At 47.5% G+C, this 21,122-nt stretch overlaps 1 protein-coding gene across 4 annotated transcripts in view; it reads left to right on the top strand.

Annotated features, from left to right (window-relative positions):
- Nucleotides 1-1,900: 1,900 nt before the first annotated feature.
- Nucleotides 1,901-21,122, top strand: part of XRN2 (5'-3' exoribonuclease 2) — a 46,033-nt gene continuing 26,811 nt past the window's right edge. For 2 of the 4 annotated variants that reach the window (XM_061989403.1, XM_061989402.1), the window contains exons 1-17: nt 1,901-2,020; nt 8,663-8,790; nt 8,878-8,989; nt 9,830-9,941; nt 10,995-11,053; nt 11,133-11,222; nt 12,296-12,368; nt 12,466-12,516; nt 12,849-13,006; nt 13,371-13,445; nt 13,542-13,675; nt 13,757-13,814; nt 13,905-14,012; nt 14,406-14,450; nt 15,111-15,242; nt 16,531-16,646; nt 19,984-20,119. In XM_061989403.1, the coding sequence (XP_061845387.1) occupies nt 1,946-2,020; nt 8,663-8,790; nt 8,878-8,989; nt 9,830-9,941; nt 10,995-11,053; nt 11,133-11,222; nt 12,296-12,368; nt 12,466-12,516; nt 12,849-13,006; nt 13,371-13,445; nt 13,542-13,675; nt 13,757-13,814; nt 13,905-14,012; nt 14,406-14,450; nt 15,111-15,242; nt 16,531-16,646; nt 19,984-20,119 (1,662 nt within the window). In that variant the 5' untranslated portion in view covers nt 1,901-1,945. Of the gene's footprint in view, nt 2,021-7,088; nt 7,179-8,662; nt 8,791-8,877; nt 8,990-9,829; nt 9,942-10,994; nt 11,054-11,132; nt 11,223-12,295; nt 12,369-12,465; nt 12,517-12,848; nt 13,007-13,370; nt 13,446-13,541; nt 13,676-13,756; nt 13,815-13,904; nt 14,013-14,405; nt 14,451-15,110; nt 15,243-16,530; nt 16,647-19,983; nt 20,120-21,122 lie in introns of those variants that run through there. The other 2 variants (XM_061989401.1, XM_061989400.1) reach the window with 1 other exon arrangement.

The raw sequence follows: 21,122 nt of genomic DNA, 5'->3' as shown, positions 1-21,122 counted from the left end.
TGTGGGGGGTTCCCATGGTCTTCCCCAGCTGTCCTTCGTTTGGACTCTGCTTGGGGCACACACATTGCTTCAGAATATACTTGACAAACTTCTTTAGCCATTCACCCAGCTCGAGCTGGGTTCTACCAAGCGCCCACTGTCTCAGTAATTCTGGTTTGAACCTTTATGGGTACCCTGCCTCTGGCTGTTGATGGGATCCTGATGGTTTTCTTTGGCCCCTCAGTATCAGGCTGCAGGCTGCCATCAGCCTTTTTCCTCCTGCCCTGCTGCCTCCGTGCCCGAGCAGCTCCCGTAGAGCTCCCACAGAGCTCCCACAGAGCTTACAGTGTCCTCAGAAGTTCATCTCATTGAGCTGAAGGACTTGTACAGTCAGGGGAAATAGTTTTTAGAAGCAATATATGTTTCATTTCTGGGCAACAACACACAGAGATGTCTACATAGGGAGCACTTTTCCCTCAGAGGGTTATCAAGCATTGGAACAAGCTGCCCAGGGAGCTGGGGCAGTGCCCAGCCCTGCAGGGATCCCAAAGCCCTGGAGCTGAGGAGCTGAGGTCAGTGCTGGGCTGGGGCTGCAGGAGGGATCCCAAAGCCCTGGAGCTGAGGTGCTGAGGTCAGTGTTGGGCTGGGGCTGCAGGAGGGATCCCAAAGCCCTGGAGCTGAGGAGCTGAGGGTCAGTGTTGGGCTGGGGCTGCAGGAGGGATCCCAAAGCCCTGGAGCTGAGGTGCTGAGGTCAGTGCTGGGCTGGGACTGCAGGAGGATCCCAAAGCCCTGGAGATGAGGGTCAGTGTTGGGCTGGGACTGCAGGAGGGATCCCAAAGCCCTGGAGCTGAGGAGCCGAGGTCAGTGTTGGGCTGGGGCTGCAGGAGGGATCCCAAAGCCCTGGAGCTGAGGAGCTGAGGTCAGTGTTGGGCTGGGACTGCAGGAGGGATCCCAAAGCCCTGGAGCTGAGGTGCTGAGGTCAGTGCTGGGCTGGGACTGCAGGAGGATCCCAAAGCCCTGGAGATGAGGGTCAGTATTGGGCTGGGACTGCAGGAGGGATCCCAAAGCCCTGGAGCTGAGGAGCCGAGGTCAGTGTTGGGCTGGGACTGCAGGAGGGATCCCAAAGCCCTGGAGCTGAGGTGCTGAGGTCAGTGCTGGGCTGGGACTGCAGGAGGGATCCCAAAGCCCTGGAGATGAGGAGCTGAGGTCAGTGTTGGGCTGGGGCTGCAGGAGGGATCCCAAAGCCCTGGAGCTGAGGTCAGTGTTGGGCTGGGACTGCAGGAGGGATCCCAAAGCCCTGGAGCTGAGGAGCTGAGGTCAGTGTTGGGCTGGGGCTGCAGGAGGGATCCCAAAGCCCTGGAGCTGAGGTGCTGAGGTCAGTGCTGGGCTGGGGCTGCAGGAGGGATCCCAAAGCCCTGGAGCTGAGGTGCTGAGGTCAGTGCTGGGCTGGGGCTGCAGGAGGGATCCCAAAGCCCTGGAGCTGAGGAGCTGAGGTCAGTGTTGGGCTGGGGCTGCAGGAGGGATCCCAAAGCCCTGGAGCTGAGGTGCTGAGGTCAGTGCTGGGCTGGGGCTGCAGGAGGGATCCCAAAGCCCTGGAGCTGAGGAGCTGAGGTCAGTGTTGGGCTGGGACTGCAGGAGGGATCCCAAAGCCCTGGAGCTGAGGTGCTGAGGGCTGTGGGTCAGTGCAGGCTGTGTCAGGGTGAGGGCAGGGCTGGGACTGCAGCAGCTCCAAGGGCTTTTCCAGCTGAAATGCTTCTACGACTGCACACATGCCTGTAACCACGCAGCTGGCGTGCCGGCGTGTACCTGTGCGCCCCGCGCCCGTGGCTCGAGTGCTGCGGGTGCCGCCGGCGCCGCCCGGCCGGGCCCGCCATGGCCGCGTCACGTGACCGCGGCGCGCCGCCCCCGGCGTGCCCCGCGCCGCCCTTCGGCCCCGGAAGCGCCGCGCGGGCCCCGCGCCGCCGCCATGGGAGTGCCGGCCTTCTTCCGATGGCTCAGCCGCAAGTACCCGGCCATCATCGTCAACTGCCTCGAGGAGAAGGTCAGCGGCACGCCGCGGCTCGCCGGCGCGGGCCCCGGCGCCGTGCGGCGCGGCGCGGCCGGGCGGGGCGGGGGGGAGCGGCGGGGCCGGGCCCGGGACGCGGCCGCGGCCTGCGCCGGGCTCCCTGCGGCGCGGGGGCTGCGTCCGTGTGTCCGTGTGTCTGTGTCCGTGTCCGTGTCCGTGTGTCCGTGCGAGGCCGGGCCCGCCGTGCCCCGCCGCGTTGTTGGCGCCCAGGCGCCTGCCGGGTCCCGCCGCGTTGCTGGAGCCCAGGCGCCTGCCGGGTCCCGCCGCGTTGCTGGAGCCCAGGCGCCTGCCGGGTCCCGCCGCGTTGCTGGAGCCCAGGCGCCTGCCGGGTCCCGCCGCCCGCGGGGGCTTTGGGGCAGGGGCTCGGCTGCGCAGCCCGTCCCGGCGCGGTGGCTGCGGGGCGCGAGAGGCGGCTGTGCGAAAGCGTCCGGCAAAGCTTGCGGCGAGTGCGGAGTCGCCGGGATCGTAGAGTCCTAGAATGATGGGGTTGGAAGGCACCTTTAGAGCTCGTCCAGCCCAACCCCCTGCAGAAGCAGGGTCACCTAGATCAGGTCACACAGGAACGTGTCCAGGCAGATCTTGAAGCCCTCCAAAGAAGGAGCCTCCACACCCCCTCTGGGCAGCCTGTGCCAGGGCTCCCTCACTGAAACAGGGAAAGAGCTTTTTCTTTTGTTTAAGTGGAACTTTTTGTGTTCCAGCTTCATCCCATCACCCCTTGTCCTACTATAGAAAAAAGGGATGTCCCAATCTCCTGACACCCACCCTTTAGATAGTTATAAATGTTAATAAGATCTCCCCTCAGTCTCCTCTCCTCCAGACTAAACAGCCCCAGTTCCCACAGCCTTTCCTCGTATGAAAGATGTTCCATACCCCTGATCATCTTGGTGTCCCTGCACTGGACAATCTCCAGCACTTCCCTGTCCCTCTTGAGCTGAGGAGCCCAGAACAGGACACAGGACTCCAGATGAGGCCTCAGCAGGGCAGAGGAGAGAGGGAGAAGAACCTCCCTCGACCTGCTGGCCACATTCTCCTTGATGCCCCCAGGCTGCCATTGGCTTCTTGGCCACGAGGGCACATTGGTGGCTTATGTTCAGTTTATTATCACCCAGCACTTCCCAGGTCTCTCTCTGCAGAGCTGCTCTCCAGCTGGTCACCCCCAGCCTGTGCTGGTGCAGAGGGTTGTTCCTTCCCAGCTGCAGGACTCTGCACTTGTCCTTGTTGAACCTCATGAGGTTCCTCTCTGCCCAACTCTCCAGCCGGTCGAGATCCTGCTGAATGGCAGCTCAGCCTCTGGGCAATCAGGCAGTGCTCGCAGTTTGGTGTCATCAGCAAACTTCATGAGGGTCCCTCTGTCCCCTCATCCAGGTGGTTGATGAAGATGTTGAACCAGACCGGCCCCAGAACCCATCCCTGTGGAACTCCACTGGCCACATGCATCCAACTGAATTCTGTGCCATTGATCCCCACCCTCTGTGCTCTGTCATTCAGCAGCTCTCCATCCACCTCACTGCCCACTCATCCAGCCACACTGCCTGAGCTTTCTGATGAGGATGTTACGATGTGCTGTTCATGTTTCTGTGTGCGTTCATCTCACCCCCTGCTTTCCAGCAGCTTTTTTTCTCCGTCACCTATCAGTCTGCCTGGAGCTACCTGCTTTGTTCTGATATTTATCTGTTTAACATGTCTGCCCACAGAGGATGTCATGCTGGCATCCCAGACTCCAACCAAGGCTGCAGCTGCACTCCTTACCTTTGAGCAGCTCCAGTATTTTCTAGTGTAGGAGATACACCTTCAGCCCAGTCAAGGAGGGGATTTTCCCAAAGACATCCATTAAAATCTGGCTTTTCACAGCAACAGAACATGATCTGTATTGAAGGCTTAATGTGAACGTAGCTGCTGTGCCCCCATGGCAGTCCTCACTCACCTCCTGCTCACAATAGGTATGGTTTGTTGATTGCTTTAAGCTGTCTGGCTGCTGCCTTCAGCTGATGGCTTCTGTTTATCCTCTCCCTGGCAGCAGCACAGGGGGGCTGCGTGTTTGTCTGGAGAGCCCTTTCTGGGAAGCGAGGCAGCTGAGATCAGGTTTGGCTTTGTGTTTGCTGGGCAGGTTCTCAGGCAGGCTGATGCCTTTGGACATCACCACATCCCCAGGGGCAGGAGTACGGGGCATACCCCTGCAGCCACAGCACAGCCCGGCTTGGGGTTGGAATGACTGCTCTGTGGGAGCTTCCCCAAGTTATTTATACCGTCTTGTGAGCTTGTGCTGTGGCTTCTGCCTTTTGGAGCCTCTTGTCCTTCCCTGGGAGATATGTGCCTCATGTTTTGGGAAACACTGTGCTGTGAAGGAGATAGGAATGTGTGGGCAGTGTCGAGAAGAGAGAGGGACATGACTGAAACATGTATTTGCACTGAGTGTTTTTGTCTGTGTGTATTCCCAGCCTGCCTGCAGCAAGGCCTCAGGCAGGCCAGCCTTAGGGTTTGGTTCTGGTGACTGTTGATTCAGGCAAGTCTTTTAGGAGGGTGGGCAAGTGAGATTTGAGGATTTGTGTGCCTGGGGGAACCGTTGTGCAAAAAGGTGGTTTGTGGGTTTATCAGTACAGCTTGGTAGCCACTCCTGTGACTGCTTGCTCTGGAATGTGCTCTTGGCAGCCAGCAGCAAGTGTTCTCCACCATTCCTCAAGCTCTTGGCTTTTGTGTCACCTCTGATGTGACCTGAGGATCTGGGTAACCCCCCACTTTGGAGGGCACAATCTGAAAGTGTGTGTCCTACCTGTTATCTGCAGCCTAGGTTGGCTGATTTGCTTTATCCCCCTTTCACCAGAGTGCCCACACAGAGGTGAACAGCTTGTCCTTTTGCTGCAGTCAGCATTGTGGCAGCATACAGGCCAAGCCTTGCTCACCACATCCCCCTTGCCTCAGAAATGCCCTTGTGTGGTTGAACAGCCATTCCAGCAGGGACATGAGGCTGTGGGGGCAGCAGTTTTAGCTGTTACCCATCGTGTTCATCACCAATGCTGTCAGGATAGCCTCGGCGCTCAGGAGCCTCGAGGTGGAGCTCAGTTGGGACGTTTTGAAGCATCGTCCTTCTCATCAAAAGGGTGCAGGTAGAGCTTTGACCATATGCAGTAGATTCTTTTAGAGGTTTGTCTTTGCTAAGAGCTGTGTTATGTTTTTATCTTACAAGCTTGCCCAGCTGTTTCTGGATGGTGCTTTAAGATCTGTCACAATTTGAACAGCAAGCATATCTGCAGTCTGGAGCAACTCGGTGCCCTTTTCCCTAGGAGCAGAGGGCTTACCTTTTTCATCACATTTGGAAGCACCTAGATCAATCTCAATGTGATCAAATCTGCTCTGATGTTTAGGTAAAATAAAGGTTTGCACAGCCTTGGTTTTGCTGGTTTCTGATACTTGAGGCTGTAACAGTGGATGTTGTTTATCAAAAGCAAAGGATGCGACAGATTCCAGTGGGCCACGTTAGAGTTACCCTAACCGAGGTGTCAGATCTCGTGTCCTCATGCACGTTGCTTTGCTCAGCTGGAGAGCACGTTGCAGGTACAGTAAGGACAGCACGTGGATAAATCGTGTTCAGTAACGTTATTTTCTATTCAAATCTGGTCATAAATCTGAGAGCGGACTAGGACAGCAGTGAGAAGCTGTAGTTTGTCTTACTGTGGGTGAATTTAAACTTCTCTCACAATGTAATCAGCCCTGTGTGTGTTTTAGGATTGCCATAAATCTCTCTAATCAGAAATGTTGTATCTCCCAGTGGCTTGTCTCTTTGAAATATTAAAAAGCTGATCCTTGTTCCCTTACCTAGCTAGATTATTTCTTTTTCTTAAATCTGATTAATCTCCTTCTTAAGCTGAGCAGGAAGAAATAAGAGGAAGATCTTGAAGATAATATAAAATCCAGGAGAGAATATTCTTAATCAAATTCATAGGAATTAATAAAGCTGCAACTAAAGTATCGTATTTGAAGATCTGCTTTCAATGGTTTCAAAAGAGGCTGTAGATTAGAAGTGAACAGTTTAGTTATATCACAAGAGATATCGCTCCCAGATACTTAAACCTTTTACGAGGCTGCTGCATTAAAAATCTGATAGGTTTGTGAGGATGTGATGGTAAAGTTGCTGACATAGTGGTATGCAGATGAAAACTGGATGGCTTTCCAAGTCAGCTGAAGGAGGTCGTGCTTATTTTGCTTTACCTTCAAGACTGAAAGTAAGGTCTGTGACGGGGGCAGTCTTATTTTCCATATCACATAGTTGTAAGCCTTTGATACCTTCTGAGTCGGTTAGCTCTGGCAAGAGGTTTGATGAAAGATCAAGTAGAAGACAAGGCAAGCTTCTCGTCCCCTTGTCTGATGGAAACCAGATGGATGCTCTTCTCAAATTGTAGGTCTTGGTTGCCCAGAGCTGTGTTGTCATAACTGCACGCTCCAGGACAGAGTTTGCACCTGACAATTAGTGTCTGCTAATGGGATTTCTGGTGCATTCTGGAAAGTTTAGGAAAGGAAGCAGTGGCCAAGATTTAATCTGTCGGGATTTGACTGGCTGGGGTGATTTGTGTAAGGTCAACATGAACTGGCAGAAGTTGCACCCATTTTAAATAAGGGAACTTGATGCTTGGTTATTTAAAACTGAATTCCTGAGGTTGCCCTGAAAGAATTCTGAGCTCCTGTAACTGTGTCAGTACCCACTAAAGGCTCATTATTGTTTCAGAGGGTCCCTTGTAAGCCTGGGCTAAGTTTAGCTGGTTTTGCTGCTAGTCTTAAGCAGGAAAATTGTTTGATCTGTAAGTTTGGTTGTTTTTTCCCTTTTGAATGTGTAAGTCCGAGCTGTCTGTTAGAGGTGTGGGAAAGTCAGTGAATGTAGGAGCAGGCAGCAAGTCGATAAACACCAGTTGAGAGGAACTGCTTGGTGTCTGTTCATCAGATACTGGTAAGTTTCATGTGAAGAGAGAACCGGCAGCACTGTGGTTTGCCCTCCTGCCTCATGCAATCCTGTCATCGCAGCCTCTATGTAATGCCATGGCTGTCTCTCTTTTATTCATTTCTCTTTATGCCACGCTGTTCCAGAGTACAATTCATTCCAGCTTTGCCATATGAAATAACCCTTTCCAGTCACAGTTTCTGTGTAAGTCATGTGGCTTTTTCCTGATCAGCTCCTGTCCCTTCCATCACTGATGCTATTGGTGTTTAGTTCAGTGGGTTACACATTTGGCTGGTGGCACTGCTTTGAAAGGGAGAACTGAGTTGCTGACAGTGGCTGTGAGAGTGTTGCTAGTTGCCTTTTGACCAAACTGAAGGAAAAAAACAACCAAGCAACAAAGCCCCAAACAAAACAAACAAAACCCCCCAAAGCATGGTGAGGAAATCAAATTGACCATGGTTGCTAATCCACCTTGTAGAGGAGCCACTTTAAAATGCTTTCCAGTGTTTCCCAACTGCTTGCTTTGACAGCCTGGGAGAGGGGGAGGAGGTTTTCATGTGGGTGTTACGGTACCAGCTCCAGTCTCGGCCCTGAGCGTGATTAGAGAGACCCTTCCAGTCCTTGATGTTGACAGCATATGCAAAATAGGAACAAATAGTCCCACAGCTTCCAATTCACCTGAGCTTTGTTTTCTTTGTGCTTCTGGGGTTACCTTGTATAGCCTGTTGTAAGGTTCAAGAATGTCAGAGCAGAACAGGAACGTGGGTGGTTGTGGGTGGTTCAGGGCAATTGTAAGTGGCCCGAGTTTCATGTTTGCTAGGCAGCAGCCTGGCAATAGAAGCAGCACTGAGGCAGAGGAAGGGAAGTGTTAGAGTTGGAAGCTTGTGTATTTTCTGAAGTGGAAGGCAAGGACTGGATTTTATTGAGCATTTCAAATATATCCACAGGCAGACTGAGAGGCTGGAGATGAAGAGTTCAGGTGTTGAAGCATCTCAGTGCATTTGATAGCGATGAGAAAAAGACAGACTTGTACACCCACAGTGGAGATTTGTCTGGTGGCATCTGAAAGCATCTCCTTTGTGCAGAGGGATCTGGGAAAAGCCTTCTTTCGAGTTAAATTTCACCGTGGCTGCTGACCGGGAGGTGCTGATGTACCTTGGGAAGCTCACCCTGTCATCAGCCGTGGGCGAATCGCCTCAGGCCCTGCCTGCCCCAGCCTGTCTGTGACCTGAATATCAGATTGCAGTGGGGAAAGGCAGAGGTGCAGTTTGTTTGGATGTGTCAGTCTGGGGGACTAGGTGTTTGAAGTGGAAAGGCTTTGATTGTTCTTGCCTATCATGTTGCAATTACATGTTATCATGTTATAAACTTTGAAGTCCCTTTGCTAGATTTTGAAGGAGTCAGTATGGTCCTGTCAGTAAAAGAAGTGGGTTTCTTAGATAATAAGAGATTTGCTATCTTCTATTTGTTCTGTTTATAACATCTTTTTCTTAAAAAGACAAGTGGTACTGGAATAGTGTGAGCTTGAGTCTTCGGGTAGTTATGTGGGTACCATGTTGCTGTTGGATTTTTTCCACTGCTCTTGAAAAACCCCAGTTTCTCTGTGTTTGTACATTAACACCTCTGCTGGTTATTCCTGGTACTTCTCTAACCAAGCACTGAAACGTTTGTTTCAACTGCACCCACAGGCTAAAGAGTGCAATGGCGTCAAGGCTCCGATTGACACCAGCAAACCGAACCCCAACGAGGTGGAGTTTGATAACCTCTATTTGGATATGAACGGTATCATTCACCCTTGTACACACCCAGAAGACAAGTAAGGCAATGCTTTTTGTCTTTTTCCCAGTAGGGTTTGTTTTGACAGCAGCATTTCAGCTGTTACACTGATTGCCCTTTGTTTTAGGCCTGCGCCCAAAAATGAAGACGAAATGATGGTTGCGATTTTTGAGTACATTGACAGGATCTTCAACATTGTGAGACCAAGGAGACTTCTTTACATGGCCATAGATGGAGTAGTAAGTATTGCCATATTTACTTCCCAGTAATGGCTGTGTGGGGTGGGTGCCATCCTAGCATCAAAAGCTGCAGGTCAAATACACTGTTAGTTTCATTTCGGTGAGGGTGGTTAAAAGTATTCACACCTCTTGTTGTCCATTGTGTATGATCTTAAAGATCTTTTCCAACCTAAACAATTCTGGATGAGCTGGCTGATGTGGTCTCCTGCAGTCTGCCTCTGAAAAGCAGGAGTTTTCTGTAGGAGAGTAACACTCTGCAGCTACTTATGTTCCTCTGTTCTGATGCTTTAGGAATAATTTATGCCACCAGCTGAGAAAGACCAGGAAACTGTTTAAGTGGATGGATGTAAAATGAGCAGTGAGTGAGTTGTGCCGGGGAGCGTGCCCCAGGCTGGCCTTAAGGGATGTCTGAGGGTGAAAGCTTGTCTTTCTCCATACCTGGTCCTCCCCTCCATGCATGGGTTGGTCTAATGACACTTACCACCTTTTCTTAAGAGCTTTGCTTTACTGTCTGCCATAGTCCTTATATTTTCAGGAGAAGTCTGAATACAGTTGTAGGAGTTTCTTGTTAGAGAAAGGATGTGGAATCAATAATGGTTTCAGATACACGTCACTAAGTCCAGCTCCCTGTGCTGCCATGTGAGAGCTAGCGGTGATGCGAAGGAGGGACAGCTGAAATGCCTGTTTCAGTTACAGTTTAGACTGATGTCTTGTTAAATGCTTGTGGAATTTCAGACAGGCCAATTTCCAAAGACTTGTCTTGGCTGCCAAACCCACCTAGCAGAGAGGATTGGCCAGATACAGTAATTCAACCGAGCATTATGGTGCTTTTCTTTTCAGGCTCCCCGTGCAAAAATGAATCAGCAGCGGTCAAGAAGATTCAGAGCGTCAAAGGAAGGCATGGAGGCTGCTGAAGAGAAGCAAAAAATAAGACAAGAAATTCTGGCAAAAGGTAGAACTGGGGCCATATCTCTGTTCTTTCAGGTGGGAGTCACCTTGTTTGTTTGGAATGCTTCAGTAAGGTTTAGGAAAGGGATGTCTTGCTCAGGGGGTGTTTGTCAGTGCATCGCCAGGAGGAGGGGATAGCAAGCCTGTGGAAGGATGGATCTGTTCTTTCCAAAGTTGGAAACTAACAACAAAACACCACTGTTTTCTTCTTCTGCCTGGAATGGATTTATGTTGGCTACTCTTCATTCCTCTAGGAAAAAACCAATGGTCAGAAGAGCAGAGGTAAATGTGGTAGCAGGAAGCTAACCAGAACTCCTGTGGAAGGAAGTACAAAGGCTTGGTGAAAGGAGAGCTGAGGCTTAAAAGCAGGGATCAAATGAAAATATGACTGCACAGGGACCGTGACCCATGAGCAGAGATGGTTACTTGACAGTGGAAACTCTAAAGTCAGTGAGGAAACAAAGTTGGTGCAGATTTCTAAGGCGACAGTGACATGAGTGGAAGGAGCCTGTGTAGCTGAAGTAATTAATTCAGGTGACTGCATAGGAGCAATGAGTGCAGTAGCCCAAGTGAGAGGCCCGTGGTGTAGCCTAGAGGTTAAAAAGGGAGGAGACAAAGGCTTTTTTAACACTTTTTCCTGTAGCATTTCTAGACTACAAAGACCCTTTATGACTCTCAGGTGGTGTAACGCTGTTTGTGAGCCCAAGTGAATAGATGGTGGAAACGTAGGGGAGAATATGTAAAAAGAAAGTTGTTTCCTAGTGTTTTCTCTCATTTAGCAAGCATAGTTTCTTTGAGATGTCTCTCTTAGTCTTTTGAGAGAGCAGACAGTGAAATCCCTTTCCTGAAGTAACAGCATCTGTAAATGTCCTATTTTAAGATGGAGATAATATAATGGCAGAGTGTGTTTGGCTTGGGGTGGGTTTTAGGGTGTTTGTTTTAACCAAAGTGATTTTCAGTAAGTGATGTCAGGGGAGCCATCTGGGCATTTGTCATGCCAAGATATCTTACACGTTCCATCTTGGTTTACTTCTGTTATATGATGTTATTGCTGTAGGTGGCTTTCTTCCTCCAGAAGAGGTGAAAGAGAGATTTGACAGCAACTGTATTACCCCGGTAGGTAATGGTGCCCTTTAACCCGCAATTGCCACTGCCGGAGGGAAGGTTTCATTTACTCTCTTCCCTCGCTTTTTAGGGGACTGAGTTTATGGACAATCTCGCTAAATGCCTGCGTTATTACATTGCTGACCGTTTGAACAGTGACCCGGGGTGGAAGAATCTGACAGTAAGTTCCACGGTTTCATACTTGAGGAAAATTAAGGTGATCAACTGGGCTGGGCTGGGCTATGACTGAGGAGTCAGATTTAACAGAGTTGGCTCGTCTTCTGTCACTGCACTGTTATTACTAATGGACCAACTTGCCCGTTGTGCTGAGACCTCAGAGGCACGTCTCACCCTAATAACACAATCTAACAGCACCATTTGTTTTGATTTCGCTCAAGAGCAATGAAGAGATTTGATAGCAGAAGCCACAGTTTGATGTGATGGGAGACAGGGCTTTGGGAATACTCGGTCTTCTTTTGGGGAAAAGAGTGGAGACAGTGGTATTCGTTTCTTTTCACTGTTGCTTTTCTCACTCCTTTGCTACCTTGGGCTGTGTTCTCTCTGTTAGTCTGACGACAGGAGAGGAGAGATGACAGGAAACAAAAAGAACACATATCGGCTTTCTGGACTTTGAAATCCTCTCCTCCTGCTCCTCAACCACTCCACTCCCCATGAGTTCTGTTCCTGACAGCCCTGTGTTTGCTCTGTACCACAGGGCAGAATAGTCAGTCTTCCCAGATGCAGCTGTCTGTTTTATTTTCCCTAAATTGAGTGTTAAAGTGGTCTAATTAGAGGGCAGTTGACTCTGTGTAATTCCCTCCACCAGACACGAGTTGCTAATGGTCATCTGGACATGGGTGTAAGGAAGTGTGTAATGTGGTAATGTGTCACTGGGTCTGTGAGCACAGAAGATCTAAAGAGAAACAGGCGTATCTCTGTTCAGTTCTCTCCTGTGTGTTTCAGTTGCCCTGATAATTTATCAGGAAACTTCAAATATGTTAGTTAATGACGTGATAATCTCAGTGGTGTTTGAATCAATGTCAGCCTCCTCCTAGAACTGGCAGAGAGAAAGGAAGGTTATTTATTGTTTCCAAACCCCTTTAACTAATCTCATTTTTAATCATGCTACTTGAGTTAATACAGATTAGGATTTGAAGTGTGTGTAAGACTCAGTATTCCGTAGATGAGCTACATAAGGCGGGGTGTGTTTTACCGTGTGGCTCACACTGCTGGCGTAACTTAAATGTTTTCCAGGTTATTTTGTCCGATGCCAGTGCTCCTGGGGAAGGTGAACATAAAATCATGGATTACATCAGAAGACAAAGAGGTATCATTCAAATAAATGTGTATGTTCAGATTGAGCTGTGGTCAGTAACCACTTACCTTACGTGACTCTGACTAAATGTGATTTTTCTTTTCTATAGCTCAGCCAAACCATGACCCAAACACTCATCATTGTCTGTGTGGGGCTGATGGTGAGTTCTCTTTTGCTAGCAACGTGTCCTGTTAAGCTTTCTTGTGCTGTTTTGTGGTTGAGTTGGGCTGTAGTTTTTAGGCTTCCACTGGTATTTGCATAAATATTTGTTAGTTTTTAGAAGCTCTGTGCGACACACGGGGAAAGATCCATCACTATCTGTAGCCAAAGAGATGAACCTTCCCTTAGCTGTGCTATCAGAGCAGTTTGTGGGTCAGCACATCTGTGTGTTCACACTTGCTTAAGGTAGAAGGTACTTTGCTTTGGCACTTTTATTTAAAAGGCCTTTTAAGGCATCTCCTTCATTATATTTTCTTCTCTTTTGCTTGGCAGCTGATCTGATTATGCTTGGGTTAGCAACACATGAGCCAAACTTCACTATAATCAGAGAAGAGTTTAAGCCAAATAAACCCAAGCCATGCTCTCTTTGCAACCAGATGGGCCACGAGGTGAAGGATTGCCAAGGTTTACCCAGAGAAAAACAAGGCAAGGTAAGAGTGTCACTATTTCTGCAAATTGTTTATAGGTTAGTTTCAGTTTTAATGAGATCTCAAATGGTTCTTGCTGTTCATTTTGACTGAAAAATAATGCAAGTTATATTATTGGAATTATTTAGCTCTCCTCTTGTATTAATAAGTAACCATTGTGTTTCTGTAGCACAAGAGTGTTACACCAGACCTACGTCCTGCCCTCACTTGTGGTGTTTTGTTGATTGCTTGGGGTTTGGTTTCTTTCACTGGCAAGAGGAAATGGTCAGGAACAAGAGGCGTGCAAAGCAGCAAAGGCTGTGCTGGGCGTAGGGACTCGAGGAACTGCACTCATACACCTCTCAACTCCTCTTTCCTTTTCTTCCAGCACGATCAGTTTGCAGACACTCTTCCCGTCGCTGAGCAGGAGTTTATCTTCATCCGACTCTGCGTCTTGCGAGAGGTGTGTTGAAGTTACTGTATGTGCTTCGCATACATAGCCTCTGAAGTCCGTACACAGTGTTTCTACCGCTCTTTTCCTTCTGTGTGTGTGTTGCAGTATCTGGAAAGAGAGCTCACTATGGCCAGTTTGCCCTTCACTTTTGATTTTGAAAGGAGCGTTGATGACTGGGTCTTCATGTGCTTCTTTGTGGGCAACGACTTTCTTCCTCATCTGCCATCCTTGGAGATCAGGTAGGTGTTTGTTTTGCTGCAAGTATGGCTACTGTGGTTTTAAGTAAGAATCTCATGCTTCTGTCTGTTTGGTTTCTTTAGGGAGGGAGCAATTGATCGCTTGGTGAACATCTATAAGAATGTGGTGCACAAAACTGGGGTAAATGGTTTTGCTTTTCCTTGTAAAATACCTGTGTGACTGCTACAAAAATAGGCTTGTCTTCCAACCCTGTCATTTTGTCATTTGCAGGGGTACCTCACAGAGAGTGGCTTTGTCAACCTGCAGCGGGTCCAGATGATCATGCTGGCTGTGGGAGAAGTTGAAGACAGTATTTTCAAAAAGAGAAAAGATGACGATGTAAAGCTCTTGTCATGTCCCCAGGGTTTGGGTTTGGTCACAGGCATTGCTGTCTGTGACACTTCTTTAACAGAATAAGGGGAAAACCACACACTTTGACACTGCTGTTGCCTTGAAGTAAGGCTGTAGCTAACGTTAGTAGATGATACAAGCTGTTACCAAAATTGTGGGGCTTTGAATCCACAGGTAATTTTTTTGCCTGTTTTCAGAGGAGGGTAGAAGACTCTGACCCATTTCCATTAGGTTTCTGGGGACAAGAATGATCTGTGTCTCATGTGGAGAGCGTGGAGTGAAAGCCTTATGGCCTTCTGGTCCGTAGCAGATTACAATGAAGTGTTTCTCCAAGAAGTGTGTGTGCTTGGCTGACTTCACTTCTGGTTCTTCTCTGTTTAGGATAACTTCAAAAGAAGACAGAAAGAAAAAAGAAAGAGGATGAAGGTGAGTTAGTTCCTTTCACAGGGCAGAAGCTATCAGGAGTTAAACAGCATTCTGTGACTTTCAGCAGATGGGTTGGTGGAAGCTGGTTGTCATCGTGGTGTTTCCTGGCCTGTGTGTAAACTGTTTTAAAGGGGTTTTTCATGGCTTTTTGTAGCCTTGAAAGAAGGAATTGCATAATAATGGTTCCTTCAAAGGGAATGGAAGGAGAGCATTGAATGCACTGGATGATGTCCCCACTCTGAGTACTCTACCTCTTGTATTTATGTTTTTAAATGACATATTTTATGACAATCCCTGTTAGAGTGGAAAAGGCTGGAACCTTTTTCTTACAAAGAAGTGCTTTTTTTCCCAGTAAGTTAGGTGAAATCACACCTCCCCCAAATACTGCCTTTCAGCCCGTGTGGAAGGAACATGGGCACAACATGCAGGGGTTGTTTGGGGCTTTTTAAAAGAGCTTAATCAATTATGGGAACATAAAAGTCTCACTGGTAAGTGTCATCGTTTGTCAGGTTGAGGTTGTTAAAGATCACCAACCTAGGCATAACTTTCTCAGTTTGGCTTGTTTCATGTAACATGTTTATCTGGAAACTGTGAGAAAGCATCATGGTGCTGCTGTGGAGATTACCCAGCTTTTTCAGTACACTTGTATCTCTCTTTTAGAGGGATCAGCCTTCTTTTATTCCCGGTGGACAGTTTTCCCCTCAAGCTCTGGGAAATCGATCCAGTCCTCAGGCAATCAGTAACCCTAGACAAGCTGCCTTTGAGATGAGAATGCATGACAGACAGAATTCTGTAAGTACGTGTTCAAAGGTATTTACATGTAGAAGGAGAAATAATCACATCTGGTGTTGCTGTGGGTGCTTTTTCCTCTACCCCATCAGCCTTTCTTGGAAAGCAGACACCAAAAATTTCACTTTTCAAGGAAGTGGCCTTTAACAAGCAGCTGTTGTGAGACTGCTTGAAAAAAGAACAAGTGGGTGGTTGGTTTATCTTTCAGTGTTTGGTATGATACTGCTTGTTAAATAGTTCTGGGAGGAACAGCGTGAGGCAAAGGCAGCAGAGTCAGACACGATACCTCTTCTTCCCAAACTTCTTTTTAGCACTTGTGGAGTCCAACCTCCAGGTTTGTGAGAGGCACAAACTGAATACCTGAGCTTAGAGGTCTTCTAAAGTTATCTTTAGACTTTGTATACATGCAGAGACATAAGTATCTGTAATGTGGCAACACGAGGGAACTTTCCAAAGCATTGCCTTTCACTGGCAAGAGGAGGAACTCAGATGAAGTTTTTGGAAAGGTATTAGAAAGAGAGGGGAAAACCACAACTGAGTGTGCTGTAAGAGGTCTGGGTTGTTAACTTTAAATAACAATTATGGCAGGTATTTTCTTTCTAGGCACAAGTCTTCACCCAAACAGTGAACAAATTAAGGTCCTCTTCATCATAACAATGTGTGTTCTGTCTCTGAAGCCCAAATAAACAAACTGTGCTTTCTTGCAGTATAATTTCACCCTTTTAAACTTTTGAACGTGGGTTAGGCAAATCAGTTCCTTTGTGGAATGGGAGGAATGTCTTTTAGACTCTGTAATATGAAAATAGATCAGTTTGAAAGGAGTTTAAAGACGAGTTGTAAAGAAACGTGGAGTATTTCTGCCAGTTCCAAGTTACAGGCAGCGTTTTCACAGCAGTCTGCATATGCATTTCTTCACTGTTGCTGGAACGTGAAGTTGTAGGAGCAGGCAAAGCAGTTGTGTTCCAGAACTGGAGGATATACAGATAGATATAGAAATGGCATCTCTTATCAGTTTGTGCCGCCTTGCTTGTTGCAGCGTGTCCTTTCTCAAATACCATGGATGTTGTTCCTGTAAGTACTGATGCCTGCCTTTTTAATACAAAGATGTGTTCTTTTCTTTTGATACTTAATAGATTAAGGCTTGTGTGGCTTTTGCCTTGAGTTTTTGGGGAGCTAAAAATAATGTATGTGATGAGCACAAAGCTGATAGTTTTAACTTGAATTTAAAATGCCTGGTGACTCCTTTCCCTCCCAACACACCTCTTTTCATCTGTAATAATTCTGACCCTAGACAACTTCATCTCCAAATACCAGCCTCACTTCTGATGGCAGCCCATCCCCGGCAGGAGGAATTAAGCGAAAAGCTGAAGACAGTGACAGTGAACCTGAGCCAGAGGATAATATCAGGTGAAGCCTTTTTTTTTGTAGCACTTTGTTAGCAAATTGCTGAAATAGATGCAGTCTAATTAATGCCATTTAGCTTAGAGCAGCAGTGCCTTCAGATGCTTTTCTATGATCTTTTTATCCACCGGTAATTAATGTGGAGAGTTAGAATATTCAGTAAATTCCAGTGAGAAGTGTAAGCTATAGCTGTTAAATCTAAGTGTCTAGATTAGTATGCGTGCAGGTTTTCATCCTCCAAGCCACTACTCCCTTTGAGACCAAGCACTAGATTGGCCAGACATCCAGTGTTCAGCTTTGATTATGTGAGCTGAATGCTGCTGTTTGGCAGTTGAATTTTTGAGCCGTTTAACCCATAAAGCTCAGTTACATTCTCATGGGCAGGGTTATTTGTCTTGATGATCACAGTAGTTCTTCCTCTACCTGTGATTTGTAGCAGGATCTGTTTTGTCTATGGTGAGTTCTTTAAATGTCTTAGGACGGCTGGTCTCTAGATGATTAAGGGATAGGAACATTGTGAGAATTAACTGATAGTGAATTAGCAGCGAGTCTGCATTTATCAGAAGCTTAAATCAAGCCATTGCCCTTGAAGTCAAGGGTGAGCACCCTTACAGTGTTTGTGAGAAGTCCTGCCCAGCTCAGTGCAACCAGTGGGCTTTTGTCTTCCGTGGAGCCGGGGATGGAGGTGGACATGGGAAAGCAATGAGGGTTATTATTGTGAAGTACTGACCACTAGTGTCCAGCACTCTCGTTGGGATGTGTGTGTGGCGTGGAGCCCATCAGAACTCCACACTCAGATATTCACCACAGAATCATTTCGGTTGGAAAAGACCTTTAAGGTCGAGCCCAGCCACTCACCTACCACTGCCAAGCCTGTCACTAAACCAAACCATCCTGTGCTGGTTCTGGTTGTCTTTCCTGTCCCTGCAGATCAGAATGGATTGGGGGGGTTTATTAATCAAGCAAGCACAGTTTTTGTCTAAAATCAGGATAAATTTTACCGTTACTTTCCACACAGATTTTAGCAGAGGTTCTAAGAGAAGCTTTAACAGTTGGCAGCTGCTAGTATGAGTGTTAGTGAACCATGCTGGTGGACAGGTAGCAATGGGTTTGTCAGGGTTGGCGTTGTCAAGCGAGAGGAAATGCTACATTTGTCTGCATTATTTAAGCTCTTTTGTAGCTCAAGACACTTATTCAAATCCTTTTCTGAGTGGGAAATAATGTTATGCTTCCTGTTGTAAGTAGAAACAACTGCATAAATGTACTAGATGCAACAGAGTTGTTTACAGAAGTGTGTTTTGTATTTAGGACCTTAAAACAAATCATTCCAGTCAGCCAGCAGACTGGGTTTTGTTGTCTTACAGAAAAGGTTTCTGAAATTTATGCAAGTGTCTAGGGTCAGGTGCTCATAGACTGCAGATGTTGTTGACTCTGTCCTTGAAAACTTCAGCAGAAGTAGCTCTGTCCTTGCTCACCTGGCTTTCTCGAGAACATCTCTTGGTTTCTCTACCTCCTCATCCCTTTGAATCATTTTAGAACTAGCTCGGGTCAGATTTTAGAAAGTCCCCACACTGGGCAGCTGGCTGACACAGAAGCCAGGGAAGATCCTTTCTGCAAAACCAAAAGGATACGAGTCACGTGAAAAAGCATAAATTGATCTTTGTTCTCTCTCAGAGGCTCCGTGTGCTGTGTTCCTTACTCAGTGGTTTGAGTTGACATCACAGGTTACTTGTGTGCTTCAGATTCTGTATGTAATTTAAAGTGGTTACATCCATTGTGGAAAGGGACCTTGCCTGATGGTTTTTAGGTGTGATAATGACAAGATTTGAACTGCTGAGAATAAAAAATCTGTTTTAAAAAGTCATTATTAAGGGATTATCTGACTCAACCAGTTTCTCAATCAGAGCTGTGATTTGTTTTACTCTAGTTTGCATGAATAACACAATTCCTGTGAACCTGGAGATACACGTGTGTAAAATGCATGCACTGTGGTGAATTGAGGTCTACACTGAGAAAACCCAACCAAACAAACCAAAACCAATACCCCAAACCTGCCCCCCAAAAAACAGCCCGGATGGTTTTGTGAGGGAGGCCAGTCCTGAAGCACGAGATCGTGGTTGAACCAAGTGTTAAGCAGAGCATCTTTCCTTAAGCTGCCTTTTGAGATGGCAGTCTCTGAATCAAAGTGGACTTTCCCCCAAGATTGTATTGTGTCTTTTAGGGCTGAGAACTCCAAGTCCCGTGTGGATATTAACAGCTCCCTGCTTGTAGCACAGCTGTTCTGTCAAGTGGCAGGGAACAGAGTAGATGTAGGGAGGAGGTAACATGTCCTAGGAAGAGAAGCTCTGGGTTCTGCAGGCAGTGATCTCTCCTGCTGCCTGTGCCCACCACAGCTGCATTCCCCTGCCTTTTCAGTTTTCCAAGGAGCTGTGGTCTGCGCTTACTGCTACTCCTCACAGCATACTGGGGGTTGGACTGGATGATCTCTAGAGGTCCCTTCCAACCCTACCATTCTATGATTCTATGATATTCTTCCTTGCCACGTGGCACAGTAGTGCTGAGGGAGTCAGATACCTGTATGTCAAAGATGAGCAAGGGATTGTGATCCCCTGCCCCATCTGTAGACAGACGTAAGGGGGAGCTGTGCGAAGTGAGGATAAAGAGTGGCTGAGATTGCTCTTTTGACTCCAGTATCCATCTCCTGAGCTGCAGCTGGTTCTGCTGGTACTCAGAGCTTGTCTGAACAGCAAGAGAATATAGAAATCAAGATGCTGCTGCTTATTATTGATTTCCTTACTTTTTGTTTTAAGTAGCAGGGAAACTATATCACTTCTCTGCTGGAGAGGGGCATTAAGAATAGAGGAATGAACTCGATGGGGGAAGATATTCCAGCAAAACAAAGACTTTTGTCCTAGGGTGGATGGAACAAAAGGAGGAAGGGGAAGAGTTTCTTCTCTTCACTAGTGGTTGGAGGAGTTAAAAGAACAAAGCTCTCAAATGGCAGTTTGGGTGGTAGATTGCTGATGAGGAAGATGAAGTTGTCAGCTAGGAGCAGTTGTGAAAAACCCTGACAGCAGCAGGCACATGTTTGAAAATCCACCCTGCTCCTCACCAGTGCTTTGAAGACGTGTCAGTCAGGATGGGGGCTCTGGAATTTCATCTGGATCTTCTCAGACACCAGACTTCATTCTCTTGCTGTCGAGTGTCATTTATTTATGGTTCCATTTAAGCTGTATAAAAACGAGAACTGATGCAGCAAGTGACTTAGACTTGTATTTTAGCTGAGTAGCATAAACGTGCACACGTTAACATGCACTGGCATCTCTTTGTGACTGTCGTGCAGGCTGTGGGAAACCGGCTGGAAACAGCGCTACTATAAGAACAAGTTTGATGTGGATGCCTCCGATGAGAAATTCCGTCGTAAAGTGGTGCAGTCCTACGTGGAAGGGCTCTGCTGGGTTCTCAGATACTATTACCAGGTACTGACAGATTTCTTCCCTGCAGTTTTCTCTTGTGCCTGCGCCCTGTTTCTTTTCAGGAAACGATGATTCTCCGTTGCTTGTTTCTGAAAAGCAGTACTTTTCCTTCTTTTAAGATGTAAACTAAATGGGTTCAGTCTGTATCTTGAGGCGTGAGGTGTATCTGATGGGTAAGTGCCCATTCTGGTGGACACTCGAGATTTGAATGCAGTTCTTGTTTCTCATAGACAGCAGCAGCTAGTTCAGTTGATAGCAGGTGAAGGACTGATGCCTGTGATGCCTTTGCAGCACATAGCCATGCGTGGTGGAGTTGCAGGGGACTGAATGAGTAAAGAAAGGGCAAAGCCTGTAGTAAGAATTTGTAAGGAACAGCGTTGTCTGTCTCCTCCATGGGTTGTAGTGATGTTCTGTGAAGTGTATGGTGATTGAGGCAATCTCTATCTGACACAAATCTTTTGATAATTGAGATGTCAGATTAGCAAGAGATTAGTTGGGAGTTATTGGGGTTTGTTGCACCGATGGCTAATAACCAGCTTCGTGCCCTGAAGACAAAGTGCGTGCTATTTTGTGTGTGCCCTGGGAGCAGGATGTGCTCCTGCTGATGGAGTTTGCCTGTCTCAGCAGGGCTTTGTGGCTTGAACACAGTGCCACATTGGCAACACTGCACGCTTTTCATGAGTGGCTCATGCCTGTCCAACATAGAGCACAGGGAGGGCAGGTACCTCACACACCTGCAAAGAGCTGTGCAGCTGTAAAGTTATCTTATTTCATTGTGTACTCCTGCCCCTTGGAGCAAAAAGGGAGCACCTTCCCTTCCTTTCCACTCCATTACTTAGCTGAATCTGGCTATGCTAGATAAAAATCACAGAGTTTAAGGTTTGCAAGTCTGTTGCAGTTGATCTGCAGGGGAGATGAGCTCTCCACATCTTCAAATAGCAAAGGACAGATGTCATCTGGACACCTTTGTAGGTGGTCATGCCCAGGATCCTGCACACAGAGAGTA

This window comes from Colius striatus, chromosome 2 (assembly GCF_028858725.1).
Source record: "Colius striatus isolate bColStr4 chromosome 2, bColStr4.1.hap1, whole genome shotgun sequence".
NCBI lineage: Eukaryota > Metazoa > Chordata > Aves > Coliiformes > Coliidae > Colius > Colius striatus.
Note: the sequence above shows the minus strand (reverse complement) of the source record. Positions and strands in the feature narration are given on the sequence as shown.